Raw genomic sequence first — 26498 nt, 5'->3', positions numbered from 1 at the left:
GCCTTAGCGGCGTTGGGCATCATCTCGGCCACGGGAGGGCGCCCTATGACAGCGGCGGGGTTTCCAACAGAGACTACAGCCTCGCAGTGTCCAAGGAAGAAGCCCAGGCCAGCCCTGCCAGGGGACCTTGAGGCATGGAGCTCGCGGGGACCCCTAGCCCAACCTCCGGTCTGGTCCCCAGGAACAGCAAGCAGCAAGCAGCAAGCAGGGCGGGCTGCAGCCCCAGAGCAGCAGAATCAAGGTAGGTAGGAGACCCGCGTCCCTCTTTGGACTGGTTCTGCCTCCCCCCCCCCCACCTGGTCCCCCTGTCCTGGGAAAGCAGTGGCAGAAGGAGGCAATGCAAAGTGAGCCCATTGGGTAGGGGGAGGGAGGGTTCAGGGATGTATGGAGAGCTGAAGCAGGGATTGGAAAGCCTATGGCATTGGGAAAGAGTGTAGAGGTGCTCTGGAGTGTGCATGAGAGCTGTGCTCTGACATCCCCAGAGCAACTTGGGGCTGTCACCTCTCTCCAGATTGACTTAGAATTAAATGACCTGTACCTGCCAGGGCAGGACAGGCTTTTCAGAGGCAGCTTATCCTGGTGGCACACTCCCTGTAATGTTTCTATTGTATGTTAAAGGATGGGGATCATGGGAATATATTTTCTTGAAACCTCAGGCAATTTATGCAGATTACAGTTCTGCCTAATTTAATTCTTTCCTGCCTGCTATGAGCAGGCCCCCAGATCAGCAAGTTCCTTTGGAATGGTTTTGCTTGTTTTTGTTTATTGTCCATGGTGCTGATTAGAAAGCCATGAATTGTTTTGTGAATTTTAAATTTCAAGAGGTGGCACCCAGAGTTTATGGTGGTTTCCTTCACACATTGCAGTGTAGTTGCAGCATAAAAACGTACTTCTTGTGACAAGAAGTGGAAAAAGAAAGTTGATGAGCTAAGAAAAGTAGAGCCTTGAGCCAGATCAACCATTTGGCTTCCTCAAATATGGAGCAAGCATGGAATGTGGCTTTTTCAGAATCGAGGGGGTTTTTAGGATTGGGCAGTGAATGCTGTCTGGGGCTAACCCGTCCCTTTTGTGGCTGACAACCCTTAGGAGAAGGTCAGAATGTGCCAACAGCACAGAGTGGGCACTGGTGGTGTTTGAACTCAGCAGTGCTCAGGAACTGTGAAAGTTTCTCTGTTATCACCCTGGAGCCATCTAGTGAAATAGACCACTGTGATGCTGTGTAAGAGGCCGTTGTGAGGGCTGGAGAGATGGCTCAGTGGGTAAGAGCACCAAGTGTTCTTCCAGAGGTCCTGAATTCAAATGCCAGCAACCACATGGTGGCTCACAACCGTCTGTAAGGAGTACTGATGCCCTCTTCTGGTGTGTCTGAAGACAGATGCATTGTCTCACATATAAATAAATAAATCTTACAAAAGATTGTCATCTACTGCAGTTTCTATGTGGACAGGGCACAGTTAAAGGGATTAAAGATCAAGTACATTGTCTGTCTTTAAAGATCAAGTGTATCTCCTAACTTTTAAACCAAGAAATGTAGTGTCTTTTTTGCTGCTTGTGTAGCTTTTCGTGATGTATCTTTTCTCCTATTACGTCGTTTGTTTCCATGATAGTTGTTTTCAAGTATATATGATTATCGCTCCTATTTGCAGAGCTATTCAATATTTTCATTGGTTAAATATTTGTGGTGAATTTACATTGTGATATCAGTAAAATGCTATGTGAAAATTTTAGAGAATATACCGGTTTGGGTAATTTTAATAACCTTTGCCCTCAAGTGGTGGCCTGTTTTCACATTGAAAAGACTGGAATTCATTACCATCCATAGCAGGATTGATAGGGAAGCACAATGGACAGCAACAGTGTTGTTCCCTTTGACAGTTGTGGGAGCCAAGAAAGAAGTGTGACTTGCTTTTTGTGATTTACCAAATCAAGACTCAGTATCATTACTATAGAAGCCCATGGAAAAAATGATGAAGTTTTCAGAAATCACCAGTTGAAGAAATGGTGGTTTTGCTTATATTGAATTCTGAGTTTCAAAGTTATGTTTCATTTTTCTTTATTCCTTAATGAGGCTTTTTATTAAGTTTTTTATTCACCATTACACACTTAGATGCACAGTGCTAGGATCGTAGTAGGTGCTCATTAAATCACTGATCATTGGGGAGGAGAAATGATAAGAAAGTATGTATTTTCTGTAAGTTCTGTTAGTTTTGGGAACAGGTGGTTTTAGGTTTACCATCATACTTTGGTATCTTGTCCCACATAAGACAACTTGACAGAACCCCCTTTCTGGCCATTATGTTCAACTTATTTTTCTCTTAATCATTCTTGAAAATCATGGAAGTAGTGTGGAAAATTGATTGTACCTGCAGTATAGCAAAAAAGCCCAGTCTAGATAGGAAGCAGTTATGTTTCTCCATGAGCTGATGTCTTAAAACATCTAGATTTTAGGAATTTGGTGTTGTGTTTTCTAAACATACATCTTACAGCATTCAGATAACATCGTGATAGAATAAAGGAATCTTTTGATTTAGCACCAAATTCCCTAAAGCAATGACTACTGCACAGCTCTCTTGGCCATATGAATAGCCGAAATTATATTTCACTCTTTTAAAGAAAGTAATGAAAGCACTGAAGGTTAAAGCAGAGCCCATGGGAAAAGTTTGCTGTGGTGTTTCTCTTTGGTTTCTTGTGCTCTTTCTAGGGAATGACTTTAAGAAGTCAGGGCGACCGGTCAGGTGGTCAGTGTGGTCAGGCAGTCATGAGCAGATGGTTAAGCGATGTGCTAGGGCCCCATAGGCCAGTGAGCCCAGCTGAGAAGCAGAGTCTGGCCAGTGAGCCTAGCTGAAGAGCAGAGGCTAGCCAGTGAGCCTAGCTGAAGAGCAGAGGCTAGCCAGTGAGCCTAGCTGAAGAGGAGAGGCCAGCCAGTGAGCCTAGCTGAAGAGCAGAGGCTAGCCAGTGAGCCTAGCTGAAGAGCAGAGGCTAGCCAGTGAGTCTGACTGAAGAGCAGAGGCTAGCCAGTGAGCCTGACTGAAGAGCAGATGCTAGCCAGTGAGCCCAGCTGAAAAGCAGAGTCTAGTCAGTGAGCCAGGCTGAAGAGCACAGGCTAGCCAGTGAGTCTGACTGAAGAGCAGAGGCTAGCCAGTGAGCCAGGCTGAAGAGCAGAGGCTAACCAGTGAGCCTGACTGAAGAGCAGAGCTAGTCAGTGAGCCTAACTGAAGAGCAGAGGCTAGCCAGTGAGCCTGACTGAAGAGCAGAGGCTAGCCAGTGAGCCTGACTGAAGAGCAAAGGCTAGCCAGGGAACCTGACTGAAGAGCACATGGTAGACAGTGAGCCTGACTGAAGAGCAGAGGCTAGCCAGTGAGCCTGACTGAAGAGCACAGGCTAGCCAGTGAGCCAGGCTGAAGAGCACAGGCTAGCCAGTGAGCCTGACTAAAGAGCAGAGGCTAGCCAGTGAGCCAGGCTGAAGAGCAGAGGCTAGCCAGTGAGCCTGACTGAAGAGCACAGGCTAGCCAGTGAGCCAGGCTGAAGACTGAAGAGCAGTGATTTTAACCTTTATTTATAAGTTCTTCCGTTTTCCTAAAATTTCTACAAAGGTTTGCCTCCATAAAGGTTGACTTATAAGGTTCTCCTTGCTCTCTTCTTATCTCCTTTCCTCTTGCTCTTATGACACAATAATTTCCTTACTCTCAATGCCTTACTCTCAACGCTAGGCCTTTACTTCTAAGTTCTTCTTGAGTTCTGTTCTCTTCAGTTCAGTTCTGTCTAAAAAGCTTTCTCTCTCTTTGTCCTCAATATTTGTATATCTTTCTGAACACAGCATCACATGGTGAAAAGTTCACCACAAGTTTGCACAGGAATTCAAATCATAAGTTGGATAATGAGTTTACGACAGAGAATGTTTACATTCATATCCATCAAGAGTAATCATCAGGATAAACCGTCACCATCTGTCACTGGCTCTGCATGTTCATGGAGAGTTAAAAGCTGTAATTTTTATGAGAAAAGAATAAGTGAAATTGCCTATAGGCAAATCCAGTCAATTATTAATGTAAAGTCCTTGCACCTATAGTAAATCATTAGTTCTCTATTTATGAACTTTGGTTAATTGGTTTATACCCTCTTAGCATGGGTTCTAATTTGTAGATGCCTGCTTGGTATTGCAGAAGCAATTCACTCATGAAACTTTAAGAAGGAAGAGTTCTCAATGCAATTTTGATTACCAGAGAAAACATAATAGCTGTCCCATTATAAAGGAGCTTAAAATTACTAATCTAATTTTAGGAACTCTTATAGAATCATCATAAGAATTAAGAAATCATCTATTTGTCTGTACATCATCACGCCAAGACAATACATCTTCGTTGCTCTGTGGTGATCTGCTCAAAAGAGTGGGGTAAAGAGCATGACAAATACAGAGGCAGATACTTGCAGCCAACCATTCAGCTGAGAGCAGGGTCCACAATGGAGGAGTAAGAGAAAGGATTGAGGGAGCTGAAGGGGTTTACAGCCCCATAAGAACAACACTAAGAAACACCCAGAGCTCCCAGGACTTAAAGCACCATCCAAAGAGTACACATGGATGGACCCATGGCTACAGCTGCATATGTAGAAGAGGATGGCCTTCTTGGGCACAAATGGGAGGAGAAGCCCTTGGTCTTGTCAAGGCTTGATGCCCCAGTGTAGGGGAAACCAGAACAGGGAGGCAGATAGGCCTGGGTGTTTGGGTGGGTGTGGTAACACCCTCACAGTAGAAGGGGGAGGGGGTTTTATAAGGGGTTTTGTGGAAACCAGGAAAACGGATAACATTTGAAATATAACAAAAGCCCTCTCTGGGGAAGGGACAGCGGATAAGCTGCTCTGAGCCCCTACTTCCCTGCTGCCTCCCTTTGATCGAGACTGTGGTACATGGTGTCAGCCTGGGACTCTCCATGGGCTGCTGCTGGCACTGGTCCTGGCGTTCATGGCCAAGAGCATGATGAGCAAGGAGCACATGGTTTGTCCTGATTCAGAGCAGGGCGAATGGCCACCAGAGAATAAGCACAGCTTCCTGTACGATCCTGAGGTCTTCCTGGGCAAGGAGGACTCCAAGACCTTTGATAGCTAATCCTGAACGAGAGCAGGAGAGGCTGGGGAAAATTGTTGATCCAATCGACAGTGATGAAGGCAGCCTTGTTACTACTGAGGACCTGAAAGTTTGGATCAAACAGGTACAGAAAAGATACATCAACTAAAATGTGGCTAAACTCTGGAAGGATTATGATAGGGACATAGATGAAAAATCTCCTGGGAAGAATACAAGCAGGCTACCTATGGCTACTACCTGGGAAACCTTGCTGAATTCTAAGATAGCTCTGATCATCACAAGTTTAAAAAGTTGCCTCCACGAGATGAGAGGAGGTTTAAGGCCTTGACGGTCACCTGACAGCTACTCAGGACTGGTTCATTGCTTTTGTGCACTAAGAGGATTTAGAACATATGAAGGAGTTTGTAGTTCTGGAAACACTGGAGAATATCAACAAGAACAGGGATGGTTTTGTGGACCAGGATGAGTACATTGTGGACATCTTTTTCTCACGAGGACAATTGCCCTGAGACAGACTGGGTTTTGTCTGGGGAGCAGTTCAATGATTTCCCAGATCTGAACAAGGATGGGAAACTGGATTAGGATGAGATTCACCACTGGATCCTCCCTCAGGACTATGACCATGCACAGGCTGAGGCCCAGCATCTGGTGTATGAGTCAGATAAGAACAAGGATGAGATGCTGACCAAGGAGGAGATTGTAGACAACTGGACCATGTTTGTGGGAAGCCATGCCACCAATTACAGGGAAGATCTTACCAAAAATCATGATGATCTTTGAAAGAAACTCATCCTCATGTGGCCAACAGTCACATGCTTTCTACGGATATTCTGGTTGATTGCTATATTTGTCAAGTATATAGCAGTTGTGTCCCTAAACAATAAGAAACCTTTCTAAAGCTCAAAAAAATCATACATTGCACCACGAACAATAATAGTAGTAGATTTAAACACGCCACTTTCATCAATGGACAGATCAGGGAAACAGAAATTAAACAGAGACACAGAAAGACTAACAGGTTATGAAACAAATGGATTTAACATATATTTATAGAACCCACCACCCTAAAACCAAAGGATATACCTTCTTATCAGCATCTCATGGTACCTTCTCCAAAATTGACCATATAATCGGTCACAAAACAAGCCTCAACAGGTACAGGAAGATAGAAATAATCCCATGCCTCGTATCAAAAAACCACGGACTAAGGCTGCTGATCAATAACAACAAATAGGACAGAAAGCCCACATATACATGGAAGTTGAAGTCAATGACAACTTGGTCATTGGAGACATAAGAAAGAAATTAAAGACTTCTTAGAATTTAATGAAAATTAAGATACAACATACCCAAACTTATGGGACACAAAAAAGAAGCGCTAAGAGGAAAACGCCTAGCTCTGTATGCCTGCAAAAAGAAACAAGAGAGAGCAAATGTCAGCAGCTTGACAGCACACCTAAAAGCTCTAGAAAAAATTAAATAAGCCCTAGATGTGTAGAAGGCAGGAAATAATCAAATTCAGGGCTGAAATCAAACAAGAAGAAACAAAACCGAGCATCAAAAGAATCAGCAAACCCACGAGCTGGTTCTTTGAGAAAATCAACAAGATACATAAACGCTTAGCCATATTAACCAGAGGTCACAGAGAGTATATCCAAATTAATAAAATCAGAAATAAAAGGGAGACATAACAACAAAATCTGAAGAAATTAAAAAGATCATCCGATCCTACTACAAAAACATATATTCAACAAAACTGGAAAATGTGGAGGAAATGGACAATTTTCTATATAGATACCAGGTACCACAGTTAAATCAGGAACAAATAAACCATCGAAACAACCCCATACTCATAAAGAGATAGAAACTGTTATTAAACATCTCCCATCCAAAAAGAGCCCAGGACCAGATGGATTTAGTGCAGAATTCTATCAGACCTTCATAGAAGACTTCATACCAATACTGTCCAAACTATTCCGCAAAATAGAAACAGACAGAGCACTACCAAACTCCTTCTATGAAGCCACAATTACTCTTATACCTAAACCACACAAAGATACAACAAAGATAGAGAAATTCAGACCTATTTTATTTATGAATATTGATCAAAATGCTCAATAAAATTCTTGCAAACTGAATCCAAGAACACATCCAAACAATCATCCATCATGGTCAAGTAGGCCTCATGGCAAGGATGCAGGCATGGTTTAATATACGGAAGTCCATCAACGAAATTCATCATATAAACAAAGTCAAAACCACATGATCATTTCATTAGATGCTGAGAAATCATTTGACAAAATTCATTACCCTTTCATTAATAAAGTCCTGGAAAGATCAGGAATTGAAGGCCTGAATCTAAATATAGGAAAATGCAAAATACATCAAACCTGTACCTAACATCAAACTAAACTTAGAGTATTGAAGGAATCCCACTAAAATCAGGGACTAGACAAGGCTGCCCACTCTTTCCCTACTTAAGTACAATATGGTACTTAACGTCCTAGCCATAGCAATCAAACAATGAAAGTAGGTCAAAGGGGAAAAATTAGAAGGGATGAAGTCAAAACACTAATATTTGAAGATGATATGATAGTCTACTTAAACAACACCAAAATTCTACCAGAGAACTACTTAACCTGATTAACAACTTCAGCAAACTGTCCGAGTATCAAATTAACCCAAACAATTCAGTAGTCTTCCTCTACTCAAAGGGTAAACAGGCTGAGAAAGAAATTAGGGAAATGACACCCTTCACAATAGTCCCAAATAATATAAAATAACTTGCTGTTACTTGAACCAAGCAAGTAAAAAATATGTATGACAAGAACTTCAAATCTCTGAAGAAGTTGAAGAGGTCTCAGAAGATTGAAAGATCTCCCATGCTCATAGATTGGCAGGATGAAAATGGTAAAAAATGACCATTTTGCTAAAGGCAATCTACAGATTCAATGCCATCACCAATAATATTCCTACTCAATTCTTTATAAAGGTAGAAAGTGCAATTTGCTGTCATTTGGTAGAACATAAAACCCAGGATAGCAAAACTATACTCAACAATAAAAGAACTTCTGGGGGAATCACCATCTCTGACCTCAAGCAGTATTACAGAGCAATAGTTTGTATGGTATTGGCATTCAGACAGGCAGATCAGTGGAACATAATTGAAGACACAGAAAAGAACCCACACACCTATGGTCATTTGATCTTTGTCAAAGGAGGTAAAACATCCAATGGAAGAAAGATAGTATTTTTAACAAATGGTGCTGATTCAACTGGAGGTCAACATGTAGAAGAATGCAAGTTGACCCATTCTTATTGCCCTGTACAAAGCTTAAGTCCAAGTGGATCAAGGACCTCCACATCAAACCAGATACACTAAAAGTAATGGATAAAAGGTAGGGAAGAGTCTCGAAGACATGAGCACTAAGGAAAATTTCCTGAACAAAATACCAGTGGCTTATGCTTTAAGATTGAGAATCGACAAATGGGACCTCATAAAACTGAAAAGCTTCTGTAAGGCAAAGGACAGTGTCATTAGGACAAAACGGCAACCCACAGATAGGGAAAAAATCTTTACCAGTCCTGCATCTGATGGAGGGCTTATATCCAAAGTATACACAAAACAGAAGAAGTTAGAGTACAGAGAGCCAAACACCCCTGTTAATAAATGGGGTTTGGAGCTAAAGAAAACATTCTCAGCTGAGGAATATAGAATAGCTGAAAAGCACCTAAAGAAATGCTCAATATCCTTAGTCATCAGGGAAATGCAAATCAAAGCAACCCTAAGAATCCGCCTCACACCAGTCAGGATGTCTAAGATCAAAAACTCAGGTGACAACAGATGCTGGCGAGGATGTGGAGAAAGAGGAACACTCGTCCATTGTTGCTGGGATTGCAAACTGGTACAAGAACTCTGGAAATCAGTCTGAACGTTCCTGGAAATTTGGACATTGCACTACCTGAGCACACAGCTATACCAGTCCTGGGCATATACTCAAAAGATGCTCCAACATACAATAACACATATGATCCACTATGTTCATAGCAGCCTTATTCATAATAGCCAGAAGCTGGAATGAACCCAGATGCCCTTCAGCAGAGGAATTTATTCGAAAAATGTGGTACATCTACACAATGGAGTACCACTCAGCTATCAAAAACAATGATTACGTTCAATTCATAGGCAAATGGAAAGAACTAGAAAATATCATCCACAGTGAGGTAATCCAATCACAGAAAAACACACTTGGTATGGTGTTGGGAGCGATGGCCTTGAAGCCCTCCATTATTGATGTTATTATTATGGTTAGCATTAAGTATGACTGGGTTCATGGAAAATCCCCAGCCAGATGCGGAAGACTAATACAAATGTGGTGGTCAAGATGAATAATCATATGATAACGTCTGACATTAATATACCCAATGTCATGACCTGTAACCTTTCTGAAAAACCAACATCCTGCTGACTAATAGATATGACAAACCTGTGACCTTTCTGACAACCTGTCAACATCAGCCGATTCCCTGACCACAGGAATATTGTGTCCTTGGCGTGGGTAAATGTTTCTTACTTCTCTCCTCTCTCTGTTATCCATTTTATGGTACAAATTCAGCCTTGGGGAAAAATAAAATTGTCGCCTTGATCAGACTCTTGTCTTGGAGTCCTTCTTCACATCTCTTGTCCCTCATTCTCTTCCAGGTACTCAGCACCCCTCATTGACAATATGCACTCATTGATAAGTGGATATTGACCAAAACCTCAAATTACCCAAGATGCAATCTACAGATCTCAGGAAACTCAAGAAGAAGGATGACCAAAGTGCAGATGCTCCCACTCCTTCTTAAAATGGGGAACAAAAATATCCATAGGAGGGGATATGGAGGCCAAATCTAAAGCAGAGAGCAAAGGAACAGCCATTCAGAGCCTGCCCCACATGTGGCCCATATATATACAGCCACCAAAACTAGGTAAGATTGATGAAGCTAAATGTGCTTACTGAAAGGGACCAAATTTGCATCTCCCCTGAAAGACACATCCAGAGCATGTCAAATAAAGAGGTCATTGCTAGCAGTAAACTAATGAACTGAGAACAGGACGCCCTTTATTGGAATTAGAAGAAGGATTCAAAGAGCTGAAGGGCTTGCAACCCCATAAGAACAGCAATGCCAACCAAATAAACCACTAGCAAAAGACTATACGTGGACTGACCCAGGGGTCCAACTGCTTATGTAGGAGAGAATAGCCTTGTTGGGGCACCTGTGGAAGGGGAAGCCCTTTTTCTTAACAAGGTTGGACCCTGGGTGCAGGGAAATGTCCGGGAAGGGGTTTCTAAGTGGCGTGGATTGGGGGACCATACATATGGGAGAGGGCACGGCAGGGGGACTTATGGAACAAAAGCTGGGAAAGGGAATAACATTTGAATAAAACATATATCTATTTAAAAAACTGAAATTTAAAAAAATGATACTAATACCAAAAAATAATCAAAAAAATGTGAATAAGAAAGATATTTTAGGTTTTGGAAAAAGATGAATGCCAGGTATTTGAAAAACTGTATGACCATGGTAAACACTTTAATATACTTGAGAAATTTTTTACATGTTAATGAACTGCATCTTTTTTTTAAATAGTGAATGGAAATACAGTCCCTTCCTGGCTGTGAGGCTGGGGATCCAGATGTAGTGGAATTCATTATTTGTTGGTCCTGAACCTTTGAGTCTGCTTCTAACTCAGCTTATGCCAAGGAAACTAGGCCAGGGTGATATCTAAGCCATTGACCAAACTATCTGGACTAACAATCACAGGTGAAATTCCACCTTGTAAATGGGAGGAGAGGAATAAAAGATACCTTTAAGGATTTAAAAAAGATGAAATGTACCCAAAAAAATCCAATAAAAAAGTTTAAAATAAAAATAACTTAGGAAATACAAAATACTGGGGTGCCATTCCACAATCGTGATGTGTTTCTTCTGTGATAGCTTACAGGTTAATTTACTTCTCCATGACTGTTTTCTTATTTCAAAGTAAGTAATGGCATCGTCTGTGGAGTGATGGTGTGAACAAAAGCTTTGCCGAACTTGAATAATCGATCCCTCCTGAGCATGTGCTTAACATTCTAAGCACAGGGAAATTTCCTGAGGGGATTAAAAAACAAAATCCAAACATAAAACAGGAACAACAACGATGTAAAAACATTCTGCACTCTGGGTATGAAGGCATGTTGCAACTTTAATCAGCTTTGTAGGTATTTCTAATAAACACACAAGAAACAAAAATCCTATCACAGTCCTAGCAGTTGCATCCAACAAAGAGAGAGCTGTGAGGTAGTGCGTACTGCTTCTTTCCCCAGATACCCCTGGGCCTCAGGCCTGCACCCAGTGAGCTGGACCAAGAGCAGCCAGGTTGAAATTCCTGCTGCCATGGCAGGATTCTGCAGGAACATTTCCCTTTGACAACAAGGAACCTGTGTGGAGGAGACCTCTTGGTGAGTCTTCAAGGACTCTTAAGTGTCTTATTCTACAGGGAGACCCTGCCAGGTCTTTGGCAAGGCCAGCCAGTTGTTTTGGGAAGTCTCTGGTCCTGTGGCAGAGGGTGAGGAATGACAGAAAGAATGGCAGCTCCACTGAGAGCAAAGGATAACCCTTCTAGGCCTATGACCTCCTAATTAATTTATCTTCTCACCTGATGCCTATTCACATTTTCTTACTATCATACAACTGTGATCTTGATGAGCAGCTGGTCTCTTGTTTTCTTAATCAGTTCTTTGTTGTCACAGACGTTTTTAACTTACTCCAGCCCCTGAGACTTACTCATACCTTCTGTATGCAGTAGGACCCTTGGTGGGCCTGTCATCTCAAAATTAGAAGGTTCGGTAATCCAAAAGATTGGACTCCAGTTTACCTCAGGCTAGGAAAGAAGTCAGCCACCATTAGTAAAAGAGCAAGGGAAAAATTACATAGGAAAAAGAAGTGGCTTAATCAGTAGAAAAGATCCTCAACTTCTAAGGCCTGCACATCTGCACCCCTCTCTTCTGAGCTTTGCATAGTGATGTATAACTCCAGATGGTAGTAAAAGGCAGAGTTCTTCCCAGAAAGGTCAAACATGATTTTCACTCTTACATCTGTGAGGTTGGGTGGCATTATAGCACACATTCAGGTGGAATTATAACACCTAGGATAAGAAGACAGAATCCACATATCACAATGCCAAATGGACACCCTCCTGAACTTATGGACCCATTGACAAAACCATTGCCTCTTGTGTACCATCTGGATGAAGTACCAAGTTCACAGACAGTTCTTCACCAACTTCCCAAACCAGCGAACTGGAGCATGAAGAAAGCCAAGTCCAAGGCATTCAAAACCAGCATCCTCACGAATGCCACCAGGAAAGGCTTTGGTAAAAGAAGGGAGGTACTGAGACAGTTGGCCCTCATACACTCAGAGAAGACTGTGCCAGGAGAATTGGGGAAGGATTGTGGGAGAGTAATCAGGTATCAGTAGTCAAGAAAAAAAAATATAAATAGAAATAAAATAAAGGTCTTTAACAAAATGGGACATAATGTATTGCTGAACTAACTCTACTCTGTTTACACTTGCACATGCTTTAACATCTACACTCATTTACATATACTATGTATACAGCAAAGATTAATGTAGAAGAGAACAGGCAGATCAAAGATCCATTGTTCCCTCACATCTATGTGGCTCTGCTTCCCTTTATCAGGACTATGGAGGCCTCTGCTCATCCAGGTCTCAGGGCTCAACCAAAATGCAGTCCCCTATGATCTCTGGCCAAGTGCTCTTCTGTTCCCAGTAGAACTCTGCCTCAGGCTGCAGAGGCACTGAAGGGTTCACCTTCAAGGTACAACCACTCTTTCAGTCTTTCCAGGCTCTCTGTTACTCAACTGGAGGCTTCAGCAGAGGCCTTTCATCTCAATAACAGAAGTTTACCTGATCCAAAACATAGGGAAGCCATCCTACACTCCTGATTGGTTGGTTACCTGAGACCAAACAACATAGCTCTCTTCTGTATGCCTGTTTTCCTGATTTGAAAGTAAATATTGTGTGCATCTGTGGTGTTGGTGGTAAGAAAAAATCCTTAACATGAATAACAGGACCATGCAGAGCATGGCTTTACATTCTATGTACAAATTGAATATCTAGATGGAATTACCAAAGAAAACAATAAGAATCCTAACAACAATTACAGAAATAATGAAATGAAATAAAACAAAAACAAAAGCAAAAACAACAATACTTTGTGGGTGCTGGAATTTAAGGCACGTATTAATTTTGACCAGCTTTGTAGGTATTTCCAAATAAAAGCAAACAAACAAACAAACAAACAACCTTATTAAAAGTGCTGCAGGTGCAGGAGAGAGAGGTGGGAGATGTCCTGTGCTGCTGCCCCCATGCTGTGATTCTGCAGCAACAACTTCCTTGGGAATAGGAACCTGTATGCAGTGGGATCCCTTGCTGGGCCTGTCATCTCAAAAAGAGGGGCTTCCCTAATCCCAAACCTTGGAGTCCAGTTGACTTCAGGCCAGGAATGAAGTCAACCATCATTAGTGAAAGAGCAAGGGAAAAATTACATAGGAAAAAATATGTGCCTTAATCAGAAAAGATCCTCAACTTCTAAGGCCTCCACAATCTCCACCCCTCTCTTCTGAGCTGTGCATAGTGATGTTGTATAACTCCAGATGGTAGTAAAAGGCAGAGTTCTTCCCAGAAAACTCATACATGATTTTCACCCTGACATCTGTGAGGTGAGGTGGCATCATATCACAGAGTCAGCACACCCAGGATAAGGACACAGAAGCCACAGATGACAATGCCGAATGGACTCCCTCCTGAACTTATGGACCCATTAAAATTGAGGTTTAGCCTAACCTTAGGCCATTCCACTCCCTGCCCATCCGCCTGAGTTTTATGTTTGCTCTGAGTAAAAGATCAGCGTGTAGCCCCAAATATCCTCAGGATTGGACTTGGAAATTCAGGAAGAACGACATTGGAGAAGGGATGGCTATGTGGTTACAATGTGGTAACACAAGGTCCAGGTTGACGTTTGCTCACTGATGTCCGATTTCACTGTCTTGTTATATTTGAGAAAGGGAGGATGTCCAACTTAATATATAAAAGGTACAGAAATTTATTATTTTATATATGCCCTGTAGTTGATCCCTATGTTTCAAGAAAAAAGGAGTTTTTATTCTAAAAAAATAAGATAATAGACCATTGATTTTGTGAAATACATGGATATGTAAATAAAAACAATGTCAACTGTCAAGGACTGCACAGTAAGCAAATATTTCCAGGTTTTATACACTCAGAGGTCTAGAAGAAACATATTGGCCTCCATAAAAAGGAAAACCTTAGGAATCGAAATGTGTGTCACATGCATTGTCTCGAGTAGTAGATTTACTTTTAAGAAAAAACTCCCTCTTCCTTGGTCCCTAGAGATTTGGGTGCTAAGAAAAATCTGTTCTCTCATTCAGGTTGTAAGCAGCCCTCCCCAGCAAAAGCACTGTTGAGTTCTAATGATGCACAGAGAAACATCTAGCTTAGCAATAGAGGTTGCCAAATGCTATTCCCAGTGATGTATGAGAGACTGGAGGAAAGGGTCCGCACAGAAATTGATCAATTTTTGGAGAGCTAGTTAGCAGGTAGGTCATAGAACTTCCCAGTGGCTTCATCAGTAAGCCCTTCACTGGACAATCTATTGTATCTAAGAGATGCCTAGAATCTTCTGTGATGTCACCAGTGTTGTGGTGACACCAACTGCCTTTGGGTTATTCCTTCAGTTCCCTTTGGGTTCACAAACAGGCATGTTTCGCCAGCCGCTCAGGCTATTTCAGAAGGAAAGTGTTGATCAAGGAGAGACCACACCAAGGCTGAAGGAAGATGACCTCCTCTCATCTTCCTTGGAAGGAAGGAAATCATTCTGGGGAAGGCTTGGTGAGTCCTGGGCAGAGTTGGGGAACATCCTCAAGGAGGTATGTTTGAGATGTGCCTTCTAAGATTAGGCCTTACAAGCAGGAGCCTTGGGATTTCTCAAAGGCAAACCAAGAGTCAGGAGTTCCTGATCTTTAATTTGAGAGAAAGCCAGAAAGTGGTAAGCCTTCAGTTTCTTTTCTGGAAGCTTTTTAATTGTGAGTGTCAATGCATGGCAGGAGGAGGCACAGTGAGATTAAAAATGTGACCATCCATGGTTGGGAGTTGAAGCATTTCTTCCTCTAGATTACTGTAGTTTACATAAGTCTCTGATGGTGAGAACAAGGAAGGATGCACCCCGAGAAATGAATTGAGTTCTCAGACACTTTGGGCTGGAACACAGATGATTAGAGCTTGATGGAGCTAAGCATTATGAACTCCAGGATTAATTGCACCACATCTGATATGAGATAATATTATCCCAGATGTTTATGTCTCAGTCAGGTTATACTATTCAGGGTGAGGGGTCCTGTAATAGTGAATGTGGCACGAGTATGGCATTAGAGGTTGGGAAGAGGGACATAGCTTAAGAATCCACCTTTAAGAAAGCTTTTCTGCTCTTTAAGGGATTCACCCAGTCTCTACCATTTCCCCTTCCTCACCTCCTTTTCGGATTCAGAATGATCTTTTCTGCCCATGGGCCACCAAATATGCAAATTCACTTGGGTTTATCTATTTACAGGTTTTGGTAGGAAGGCATCATCCCAAAATGTCATCAGTAAGCAAGAGGAGTGTTTAAAGGAACTGGAGGAACTTAAATTTGAAATCCAGAAGTGTCAATTCGAGAGGGATGAATTTTATCAAATCCTGGACCTTTATATCTATGATAATTGGGACCACAGGTAGTCATTATGGCCAGTAACCTGTTCACTGTCTTGTGCTTTCTCTCTGCTAACCCAAGATTTCCTCTTAGCACAAGAGAGGTTTACCTCTCATCCTGGATTTTAAGGAGATTTGGAAGGCATTTGCTTGTGAGACAAGCTAGGTCCTGTGTGTTTAGGGTCAACCTCTTTTGTACTTGACCCTGAGCTCTTTGGATTAGCATTGGTTCTGTCAGCAGCTGGAAGGACCTGGTCACACTTGCTGCCTCTAAGTGAGGGGATGAAATGCCTGCACGTCATCCCTCTTTTCCTCTAATTTTTTTCATTATACACTGATTCTATGGCACCTCCATGCATGTAGTTGGGATTCTGCTTGTGTTTGTATATTGATTGGTATGTAAGTATGTGAAAGTGTTTGTGGGTATTAAGCTCTCGGTCAGGGAGTCTGAGGAGTTTCATGGGATCTTAGGATATGTCTGATGGACAGTTTGCAGGTCATGATAGTGGGGATGCCCACATGGATCAACTGAGCACTTTGCATCTTCTGTTTACTTAGGTGGTAGATAGGACCCTCCTGAGGGAAGGAGGGGTTACAAATCCTCTACCCTGTCAAAGTAGTTATTCCCTCTGAGAATTCATGGAACAATAGGAACAAGGTTTGAGAATCCCTGTTTTCAAAACAAAAGAAATATCATCACAACTATCTGTTAGACCCAAGCCACTGCAGTACAGTTGGTCTTGGGGGAACCATATCTCCACAGTCTTAGAAAATGTCCATATTTCAAAATAACTCTTTGCTGATTTGCGTAGAAATATTTCCTTGAAAGAATTGTTGTTGGAGTCTCACTGTTGTGTTTTTGCTCTGGTCTTTGTGTTTGCCACATTCTTCCCTCCCCCCACATTTCTTAAATTTCAATTTTTTATTGGGTTTTTTTAATTTACAATTCACTTAATTCTGAAATCCTGAGTTCAGATGGTTATTTTTTTCTTGGGCCATGCCCCACAACAGGCTGGATGTCGAATTCCCAATACTTCAATCCGAACATGAGATGAGAATGATGGCTATGCAAATGATGACCAGTTCAATAAGTGAGGCCATGGAGAGGTACAAGGAGCTCATACAAGTGAACAGTTCCTACCGGTGAGTCGCTGACAGAGATGAGAACCCAGCACTAGGCAGGGAATGCTCCTGTCCTGTATGACATTGAACCAAAGTCAGGGCACTGGTTCTGTAGTGTCTGACTTTTAACAAGAAGCCTGCCTCCTGGCAAGGGTCTTATGTTTGTAGCTCTTGGACTCAGTTGTCCTACATGTGAAGGCTATAGAAGACCCTCCAATTGTTATTTCCCCCGTTAAGGATCCTCTAGATAGAAAAGGTTTGCACCATGATGGGAATATCAATCAACTCTGAATCTCTAGGACTCTGACAGAAGATTTAAAGATCTGTGATCCATGAGAAACACATGGAAAGATTGTATAGCTATTGGGACTTCAATTACCCCTCAGAGGGGATTTCCCCACTACGTGAAGATGGTTTTAGCATATCATGGACATATAAGCACCCATATGGACCATTTCTTCTTCCTGGATTTATATAAACCGTCTTAGTGTCAGGATTATCAGAAGTACTTTGATTCATGTTGAATGTGGATTCTGGATTTGACCTCCTCTAATTGGTGCTAACTTGTATAGTGTGGCTCTGTTCTGGGGATGTCTGGGGATGAGGGATTCCTTGAAGGGATGATTTGACTTGCAAGAGTGACAGGCAAATAGAAGCTGGCTGGGTTTACCATTTTTTGTTTGTGGTTCAGCATCAGGCACTCCCAGCTTCTGCGTGAACAAACTCAATTGAAGAACAATATACAGATTTTGCTGAATGAGAACAGAGAACTGCTGGTGGAGCAGACTGAACGGCCAGCATCCTGTGTGGAGGCAAAGAGGCTCTGTGAAGAGGCCGGAATGAACATCTGTGTCCCCAGTGCAAAGGAACAGCAGGTAGGATTAGGCCTCCAGGTCAGGTTGTCCTCAGGTCTTTCCATAAACATAGACAAACCAATGTAACTGTCTATTGACTGATCCATGTCCTGACCTAGGTCTCATCCAAGTGTTCATTCATGTGATGGTTTACAAGGCTTTCTGTGGAGATAGCCCCTCTTCAGGAAACTGCATGTTTGGAAAGCGAATGCTCCTGCTCTTTGAGAATCTGCAGTTTATTAAGGGAGATGGGTTGATCACATATCACAGCACTACATGCCATGTGTGTGGAGGGTGCTATGTGGGAGCCCCTCTTTAGACTAGAACAGGGCTTTGAGGGATGAAGCAAAAGCCTGGAGCTCATTTTCATTACAGGGATCTTGTGAGACTCCAGGAAGTAAGTAGTTTTCGAGGAGGAGAGCCTGGTGGAAATGCCAAAGAAATGGTTCTCATTGTCATTTGTGGTGGCTTTTGTTCTTCCTCCCCTCATGTCCCTGTATATGAAAATGGTGACTTCATGCTTCATAGATCTTGGGTAACTACAGAGCCTGAGGAGCAGCATGTCAGTCCTGTCTTATTTGAGTGCTCCTGGAGAGTTCGTATGTGGGCCTTACAATCTGAAGCTGGATAGAAGAACAAGGATGTGGAAAAGGTTTCTCAAAGGCTGAGGGTTGGCATGAGAGATTTGAGACTTCAAGAACAAAGTTATCCGTATATACCCCCAATTCTCACCAAGAAAGGTGCATTGCTGTGCTGATCTGCATCTTAGGGAGCCTGCGGGGAGGCCAGTTCATGACATGCAGTTTTGTCCAGTCATTATCCAACTTCGTCCTTTAAGCCTAGGTCTCTCAACAAACATGAAGCTTCCTTTTTTTGTGCTGTCCAGCAGTCTTTGCATCACCGGTCCAGTTCCAGGTGGAGCCCTGTCTCTTATTTGTCTCAACACATTCTTAAACCATTCAACTATTTTCAAAATAAGGATTAGATTTCTTCACTTTACCTGAACAGAGGTATCCCCCGGGAAGATTCTGGATTGTCTTATTGGCTTCACCATGATCTTGCATGGAATCCTAGAGTGCATCCCTCTGCTGACATTGCTTTGCTGACTATATCATGGGCATGGCATTCTTTAAGGATAGATTCCCTCTCAATACTGTACACAGTGCTGCATTTCAGAAAAGTCAGGGTATGTTATTTCTTTAGCCTCCTTCTGACTGACATTGAGGTTGTTCTAACATCACATGAACTCTAATGTGATGAAAAGTTCCTGGTAAATGACCATGAGTCCCTGTCTTCTCTGATGGTTCCAAGGTCTTCTATGAAGGAAACAGGGTAGTTTTAGTGAGGGGCCTATGATGAGTCAACATAGAGCTTGATGGAGTCTTTTCCTAGAATCTCTCTCTTGGGAATTTGATGTTGTATTATTTAGGCTATCTGTGCAGAACATGTAACTTACTTGTAAAACCAACAAGTATCTGCATAGAAAGGTTTCCTGAAGTGGAAATGAGTACAGGCCAGGGTAGCACAGCCTGCTTGAGTCTAAGAGACTTGTACACAGCATAGCTCCCACTAATTCCTCACTCAACAGGAAATGTGCTGCACAAGATCAAAGTTTTCATTTGTGCGTGCAAGTGAGTATCTGTGTATTTCTGTGTGTTTGTGTGTGTTTGTGTTTGCAGTAGTGAATGTGTTTCCCTCTATTTCCAAGTTTCATGAGAAAAGTACTCTAAGAGTTCACTTTACATCCATGAAACATGAAATACAGCTGCCCAGTCATTTGGCATCTCCATCCAGCTCTGTACAGCAAAAGGACACTTAAGGTATTAATTTATTCTGTTTTCAAAAATACCGTAACAGAATTATCTCGTGAAGTCTGGGGGAGGAGTGGGAAATATGTTCAAGTGAGTCGTGTTTCACAGTGGTAACAAATGGTACAGGCCTGGAGCTTGCAGGTCCCTTTTAGTTATGGTGTAAAAGAAGGACAATAAAGTCCTGTAGAAATGCAGCCCCCCCCCAAAAAAAAAGAAATGCAGCCCCCCAAAAAGAGGACACAAAAACACCTGTAAAGTTAGATTTTCAAGTGATTAGGGGTAAAACTACTGGTCTGCATTGAAATCCTTTGGAGCACATCAAAGGAAAGGAGTACAGGGAGGTAAGGGGGGCTTCTCTCTAAAATCCATGAGTTTATGCGGCTTCTCTGTTCTTTGTGAATGGTGAAAGCCCACTGGAAGGGTGTGTCACTCACTGTGTCTCCTCCAAGGTTGCTTTCCACATGGCCTGCTACCATTTCTCTCCAGCTACCTTGGCACACTACAGCTTCCGCTGGGAGTTTGGCTTGGATTTTATTCATTGAGAATTTGAGTTGCTTGGAGTTGTATTGTCATCCAGCAAAAGCCCCATAGCTATGCTGTGGTGCAAGAACAGGGCAGTGTCAGGAGCCCCTTTGGTGCACAGATAATCTAAAGCGCTCGCCTCTGTTATCTGTGTAGCATTCTGCAAGTGCTGTCAATCAACATCATTTTCTCTCCCTTAATTTCAGCCTCAATGGAGTTAGGAGAAATGATGAATTTCAGATGGGTCTGGGAGTGTAAGAACAGGTAGCCCTATGAGAAGCCATGTTCAGAAAGTGGAACAGGTTTAGTTAGCCCAGTGATTCCACAACAAGGAGTAGGTGTTGCCATTGCAACTAGGGCACATCAGTGTTGTAGTGGTCCCAGAGGAGCCCTGAAGGAGAATCTATCCAGATGTCCATCAGGCAAGGAGTAAAAGTGTACCATAGGGTGGAGCCCTTCCATAGATTCTGATTCAGTCTGAGAAAATCCATGCAAGCTTTTACGTACTTACTCAAAATATCTGTGGCACAATCACATTACGGGGAGAAAAATTGTTGATTTCGATCCTGGTTATGGAGATTTCCTATGATTCTAGCTTTGGGCATGAAGTCACTCAGGCTATGGTAAAGACAGCTCAGATTAGAAGAAGCTGCACACTTTGGGGAAAGTCTGAAACAGTGAACAAGAACAAGTCTAGTCTACCACCAACATATGATCCTTTGCTGGGGAACAAGACTGATCTACACAGCCCTGGGAACTAGCAAAGCAAGATTGGTAATAGGGAAAGAACCCTGAGTCTATGTCAGTTTATGAGAGGACAGCACATCACTGACTGAGCTGTCTATAGGCTCTATTCACTATGTACATATCCCACTCAACATTTGTTTTATGCCTCCAGCGTATACTGGGGAGTCTTTACATTAAGCATTAATGTTCAGGTAGGAACACAGGCTGGAAGAAGCCATTTGAATATCCTTTCCCTATATAAGTACCCGTTTTGGGTGAATGACCACCTACACGGATTTCAGCCTCAGGCAGCTAAAGAGCTACTCAGAGTATAGTTCTGGTACAGTTCATGTGAATTTTGCCCATGAAACAATATATATGATCCTCTGGATTTCTTGCTATGTTCTACTCCTTTCTTCCTGTGATCTCTCCGGAAAGATCTGAGGACATTTTCTCTTCTGTCCTCTCACAAATTGCCTTACACTAGCCATAGACTTACAGGGGTGCTGTTCTGTTTCTACATCACAATCACCTTTAATGTCCGTGTGTACGCTGGGAAGATTTGCATGGAGCACATTCTCAGTGATTACAGGATCCATGCAATTCCCATGGATTTGATGTGAGATGGCTTCTCTGTGCATTTGCAGGTACAGTGCTTAAAATGGAACCTAGGCAGGTTCCTTCACTGCAAACATAATCAGAACTTTCACCTCAATTCTAGGCATCTTCTCCAGAAGGCATCCACATGGTATTGTAGGTTGCTCATCCCTCTCTTGAACTCAGATTCAGACATAGGTACAATGTTATTATTCAACATAATATATCTGGACCAGTGGAAAAATACGCTCATTTTTCTCTAAATTCCAATACAGTGTATAGTCCACAGTTCAAATTCTAGCAGTTTTAAAAGCTGAGATACAAATCCAAGAGCAGGTACTCTATGACACTTGGGGATGCAGGGACTGACCTCAGCTGACAGGTCATGCTGGATTGTCCAACTGAATAGAGCTGATGTAAGAGGGAGAGTTGAAAGACTGAACCCCCAGTGAACTAGACTGTGGGGGGGAGGGCAGCAATGGGGGGAGGGTTGGGAGGGGAACACCAATAAGGAAGGGGAGGGGGTAGGGGGATGTTTGCCCGGAAACCGGGAAAGGGAATAACACTCGAAATGTATACAAGAAATACTCAAGTTAATAAAAAAAAAAAAAGAGGGAGAGCTGAATTGACAACCACTCTCTAAACCTTTATTCCTTTGCTCTGCTAGGTCTGAAATTCTCCAGGAGAAACTCGAACAAGACACAAACCAGGGCAAGATCTCCCTTGGAGAGAAGTGCTACAGGAGGAGAACTCAGTGTGCACAGCAAATACACCACTATTGCATCTCATCTGTAATGTCCATAGCAATTGTGGACTGCATTTTCCTCCTTTAGTTTTATTTCTTTGGATTGAATAGGCCGTACTTTCACCTCCCCACCCTCCAGCAAGTGTAAACTTTTGGAGGGACTCAGAGAAGTGCTGATGCACATCAATCAAGAGGTGCTGGTCATCCAGAAAGACTGTGCACGTGTAAATGTGTACTTGTCCTGGTGGGTCATCCAGAAGAGTTTCATGGAGATCAGTTCACAACATTGGAAAGACTTTGAGATAAAGTCTGTAATATCATTTCTACTCAGTATTGGATGGCTTTGTCCTTAATACCCCCACTCCAACAAAACAGACCTACTTCCACTCCTCTTGGAAAGATTATTACCATCAGTAACTGCTTGTCTACTGTGTCTCCAAGGAGAGACACAGGCTATAAATCTATTCTGCAGAAGGAGCAGCAAAAAATGCTTAGCGCAGCTCCTCTATTTAAGTGTGGCTGAGTTTTGATTATTTTGGTTATTTGGTTTTCCTCCTATTCATTTGAAGTTTTGTTATTTATGTGTTGTTGTTTTGTTCATTTGGTTTTCTATTTTGATAAGGATATAGACTGTATATATTGACTACCTGCATCTGGTTACTATCATGTAAATTGGATGTATCCTGGTGAAAAAAAAGAGTAATCTCAAACTCTTCACTCTTAAGAACCTTCTTTATTGATCATTAGTGTCAACATCTGAAGTCCCACAGCTATCAGGGAGGGATGGATCTCTGCATTCTCATGGGGACTGGGCATCAAAATCACTTCCCAGTCAGACTGAGATTCAAAGGCAATTATACAGTCACTGTTCACTGTGTTCCAAACTCTGTGAATTTCAACTTCATATTGCATATATTACCCACTGTGTATGCTTACTGTCAAATATATAGTTACCTCTAAATTATACTCTGTGGATGAGAGTGTTGAACAAATTAATGGGATAAACATTAATTTCTCTGTAATATCTCCCAGGACATATAAACGTGGCATAAGGGAGTTTAAAGCAATCAGGAAGCCTGCACCCAAATCCCGTGGTGGAGAGTGCTGAACACCCAGGAATGCAGATACTCCTGATGCCACAGGACAGAAAGCCACTTCTGCCCAACTTTGCCCACATCTCTTGCCCAATATTAATCTGCATGATGCCTCTGGAAACAGGAATATAGGAGCAGTCAGTGGCAGGAACCTGCTTGGTTCAGCCTGGGTCCAGAACCAACCCAGGCCCTGAGCATATTTGAAGAAAACCAGAGGCATACAATTCTGTTTCCTGATTGTGGCTTTTTTTTATTTGAAGTTCTAAACACCATTTTGTTGTTGTTGAATTTTAATTGGATATTTTTCATTTTGAATTCAAATGTTATTCCTTCCTTGTTTTCCAGAAATAAGTCTGAATACCATCGCCCTCCCCCTCTTCTATAAAGGTGTTCCCTTCACCATCCATCCAATTTCCCAGCCTAGGCAGGACCAAGGGCTGCTCATTCCATTTGTGCCCAAGAGGACCATCCTCTGATACACATGCAGATGGAGCCATGGCACAGTCCCTGTATAGTGATTGGGTAGTGGTTTAGTCTCTGGGAACTTTGCTTGGCAGTCATGGTTGTTCTTATGGGGTTGTTAGTCCCTTCAGCTCTTCCAATCTTTCTGTAATTCCTCCAACTGAGGTCCAGTTCTCAGTTCAATGGTTTGCTGCTAGCATTCTCCACTGTATTTGACATGCTCTGGCTGTGCCTCTCAGGAGACATCTATATCCAGTTCCTGTCAGCCTGCACCTCTTAGCTTCATCCACCTTATCTAGTTTGAAGGCTGTATGTGTATAGGTCACTCGTGGGGTAGACTCTGAATGGCCATTCCTCCAGGCTCTGTTGTAAACTTTGTCTCCCTATCCTTTCAATAGGGATTCTTCTTCTCTTTTAAAGGAAGAAGTGAAGCATCTACATTTTGGTCATCCTTCCTGAATTTGATTTGGTCTGTGAATCTTGGGGAATTCCAGCATTTGGGCTAATATCCACTTATCAATGAGTGCATACCATGTGTGTGTTTCTGTGATTGGGTTAACTCACTCAGGATGATATGTTTTAGTTCATTCTATTTGCCTATGAAATTCATGAAGTCATTGTTTTTGATATCGCTGTAGTACTCCATTGTGTAGATGTACCACACTTTCTGTTTCCATTCCTCTGTTGAAGGGCATCTGGGATCTCTTCATTTTCTGACTATTATAAATATGGCCGCTATGAACATGGTGGAGCATGTGCCCTCTTGTATGTTGGAGTATCTTGTGGGAATATGTGCAAGAGAGGTATAGCTGGGTCGTCAGCTAGTGCAATGTCCAATTTTCTGAGGAACCTCCAGACTGATATCCAGAATGGTTGTACCAGTCTGCAATCTCACCAACAATGGAGGAGTGTTCCTCTTTCTCATATCCATGCAAGCATCTTCTGTTGCCTGAGTATTTGATCTTAGGCATTCAGACTGGTGTGAGGTGGAATCTCAGGGTTGTTTTGATTTGCATTTCCCTTATAACTAATGATGTTGAACATTTCTTTTGGTGCATCTCAGCCACTCCATATTCCTCAGCTGTGAATTCTTTGTTTAGCTCTGAACTGCAATTTTTATTAGGGTTATTAGTCTCCCTACAGTCCAACTTCATGAGTTCTTTGTATATTTTGGATATTAGCCCTCTATCAGTTGTAGGATTAGTAAAGGTCTTTTCCCAATCTGTTTGTTGCTGTTTAGTCTTAACCACAGTGTCCTTTGCCTTACAGAAGCTTTGTACCTTTATGAGGTCCCATCTGTCTACTCTTGATCGTAGAGCATAAGCCATTCATGTTTTGTTCAGGAAATTTTTTCCAGTGTCCTTGTGTTCAAGATTCTTCCCCACTTTTGCTTCTCTTTGTTTGAGTGTATCTGGTTTGATGTAGAGGTCCTTGATCCACCTGGACTTAAGCTTTGTCCAGGGCAATAAGCAGGGGATGATTTGGACTCTTCCATATGCTGACCTCCAGTGGAACTGGCACCATTTGCTTAAAAAGTATATTTTTTCCACTGGATGGTTTTGTCTCTTTTGTCAAAAATCAAGTGATCATAGATAGGTGTGTGGGTTCATTTCTGTGTCTGCAATTGTATTCCACTGGTATATCTTCCTGTCTCTGTACCAATACCATACAGTTTTTATCACCAATGCTCTGTAATACTGCTTGAGTTCAGGGATGGTGATTCCCAGGGAAGTCCTTTATTGTTGGGGATAGTTTTAGCGATCCTGTGTTCTTTTGTTATTCCAAGTGAATTTGCAAATTGTTCTGTCTAACCCTATGAAGAATTGGATTGGAATTTTGATGGGGATTGCATTGAATCTTTAGGTCACTTTGGGTAAAATGGCCATTTTTACTATCTTCATCCTGACAAGCCATGAGCATGGAAGATCTTTCCATTTTCTGAGATCTTCTTCAATTTCTTTCTTCAGATCATGAAGTTCTTATCACACAGATCTTTCACTTGTTTGATAAAAGTCACACTGTGGTATTTTTATATTATTTGGGACTGTTATGAAAGGTGTCATTTCCCTAATTTCTTTCTCAGCTTCTTTATCTTTTGTGTAGAGGAAGGCTACTGATATGTTTGAGTTAATATTATACCCAGGCACTTGCTGAAGTTGTTTATCAGGCTTAGGAGTTCTCTGGTGTAACTTTTGGGGTGAATCAAGTGTACTCTTCTGTCATCCGCAATAGTGATATTTTGACATCTTCCTTTCCAATCTGTATCCCTTTGACCTCCTCTTGTTGTCTGCTTGCTCTGGCTAATGCTGGGGACAACATACAATGACAGGGACTGCAGGCAGTAGGCCGGGATGGAGACATCTCAGAAGCCTGCAGCAGCTCCTTGTAAAGTAGGGTGGCTTCTTGGAACCCTGAGAAGCAGGAGACACATCTCTCCATGAACTCACCATCTGAAATAAGAGGCTGCTTGCAGCAGTCCGGGATGGAGACATCTCAGTAGCCCACAGTAGCTCTTTTTAAAAACTGGTTGTTTCCATTTCTCCAAACCTTATCCCTGGACAAGGGCTGTATAGATTTCATTTGTGTGTGACTGCTTATCAGGTGGCCTTGGTGTGCACAATTATTCTATTATGTCTGACTTTCCTACGTCTTTCTACTTCTGCTCTG

At 42.2% G+C, this 26498-nt stretch overlaps 1 protein-coding gene and 1 pseudogene across 8 annotated transcripts; both read left to right on the top strand.

Moving 5' to 3' along the window:
• Positions 1-23239, top strand: LOC134480505 (uncharacterized). Of its 8 annotated transcripts, NM_001447317.1 has the most exon segments (7): positions 57-241; positions 9786-10054; positions 14912-15043; positions 15762-15921; positions 16910-17041; positions 17712-17895; positions 22198-23239. In NM_001447317.1, coding segments are annotated over 6 exon segments (705 nt in total). In that variant the 5' UTR covers positions 57-241; positions 9786-9963; the 3' UTR covers positions 22204-23239.
• LOC148003486 (reticulocalbin-1 pseudogene) lies at positions 1844-5863 on the top strand (annotated as a pseudogene).
• Positions 23240-26498: the final 3259 nt, after the last annotated feature.

Source organism: Rattus norvegicus, chromosome 9 (genome assembly GCF_021556685.1).
Source record: "Rattus norvegicus strain SHRSP/BbbUtx chromosome 9, alternate assembly SHRSP_T2T, whole genome shotgun sequence".
Taxonomy (NCBI): domain Eukaryota; kingdom Metazoa; phylum Chordata; class Mammalia; order Rodentia; family Muridae; genus Rattus; species Rattus norvegicus.
The sequence above is the reverse complement of the archived record's forward strand: the minus strand, read 5'-3'. Positions and strand labels throughout refer to the sequence as shown.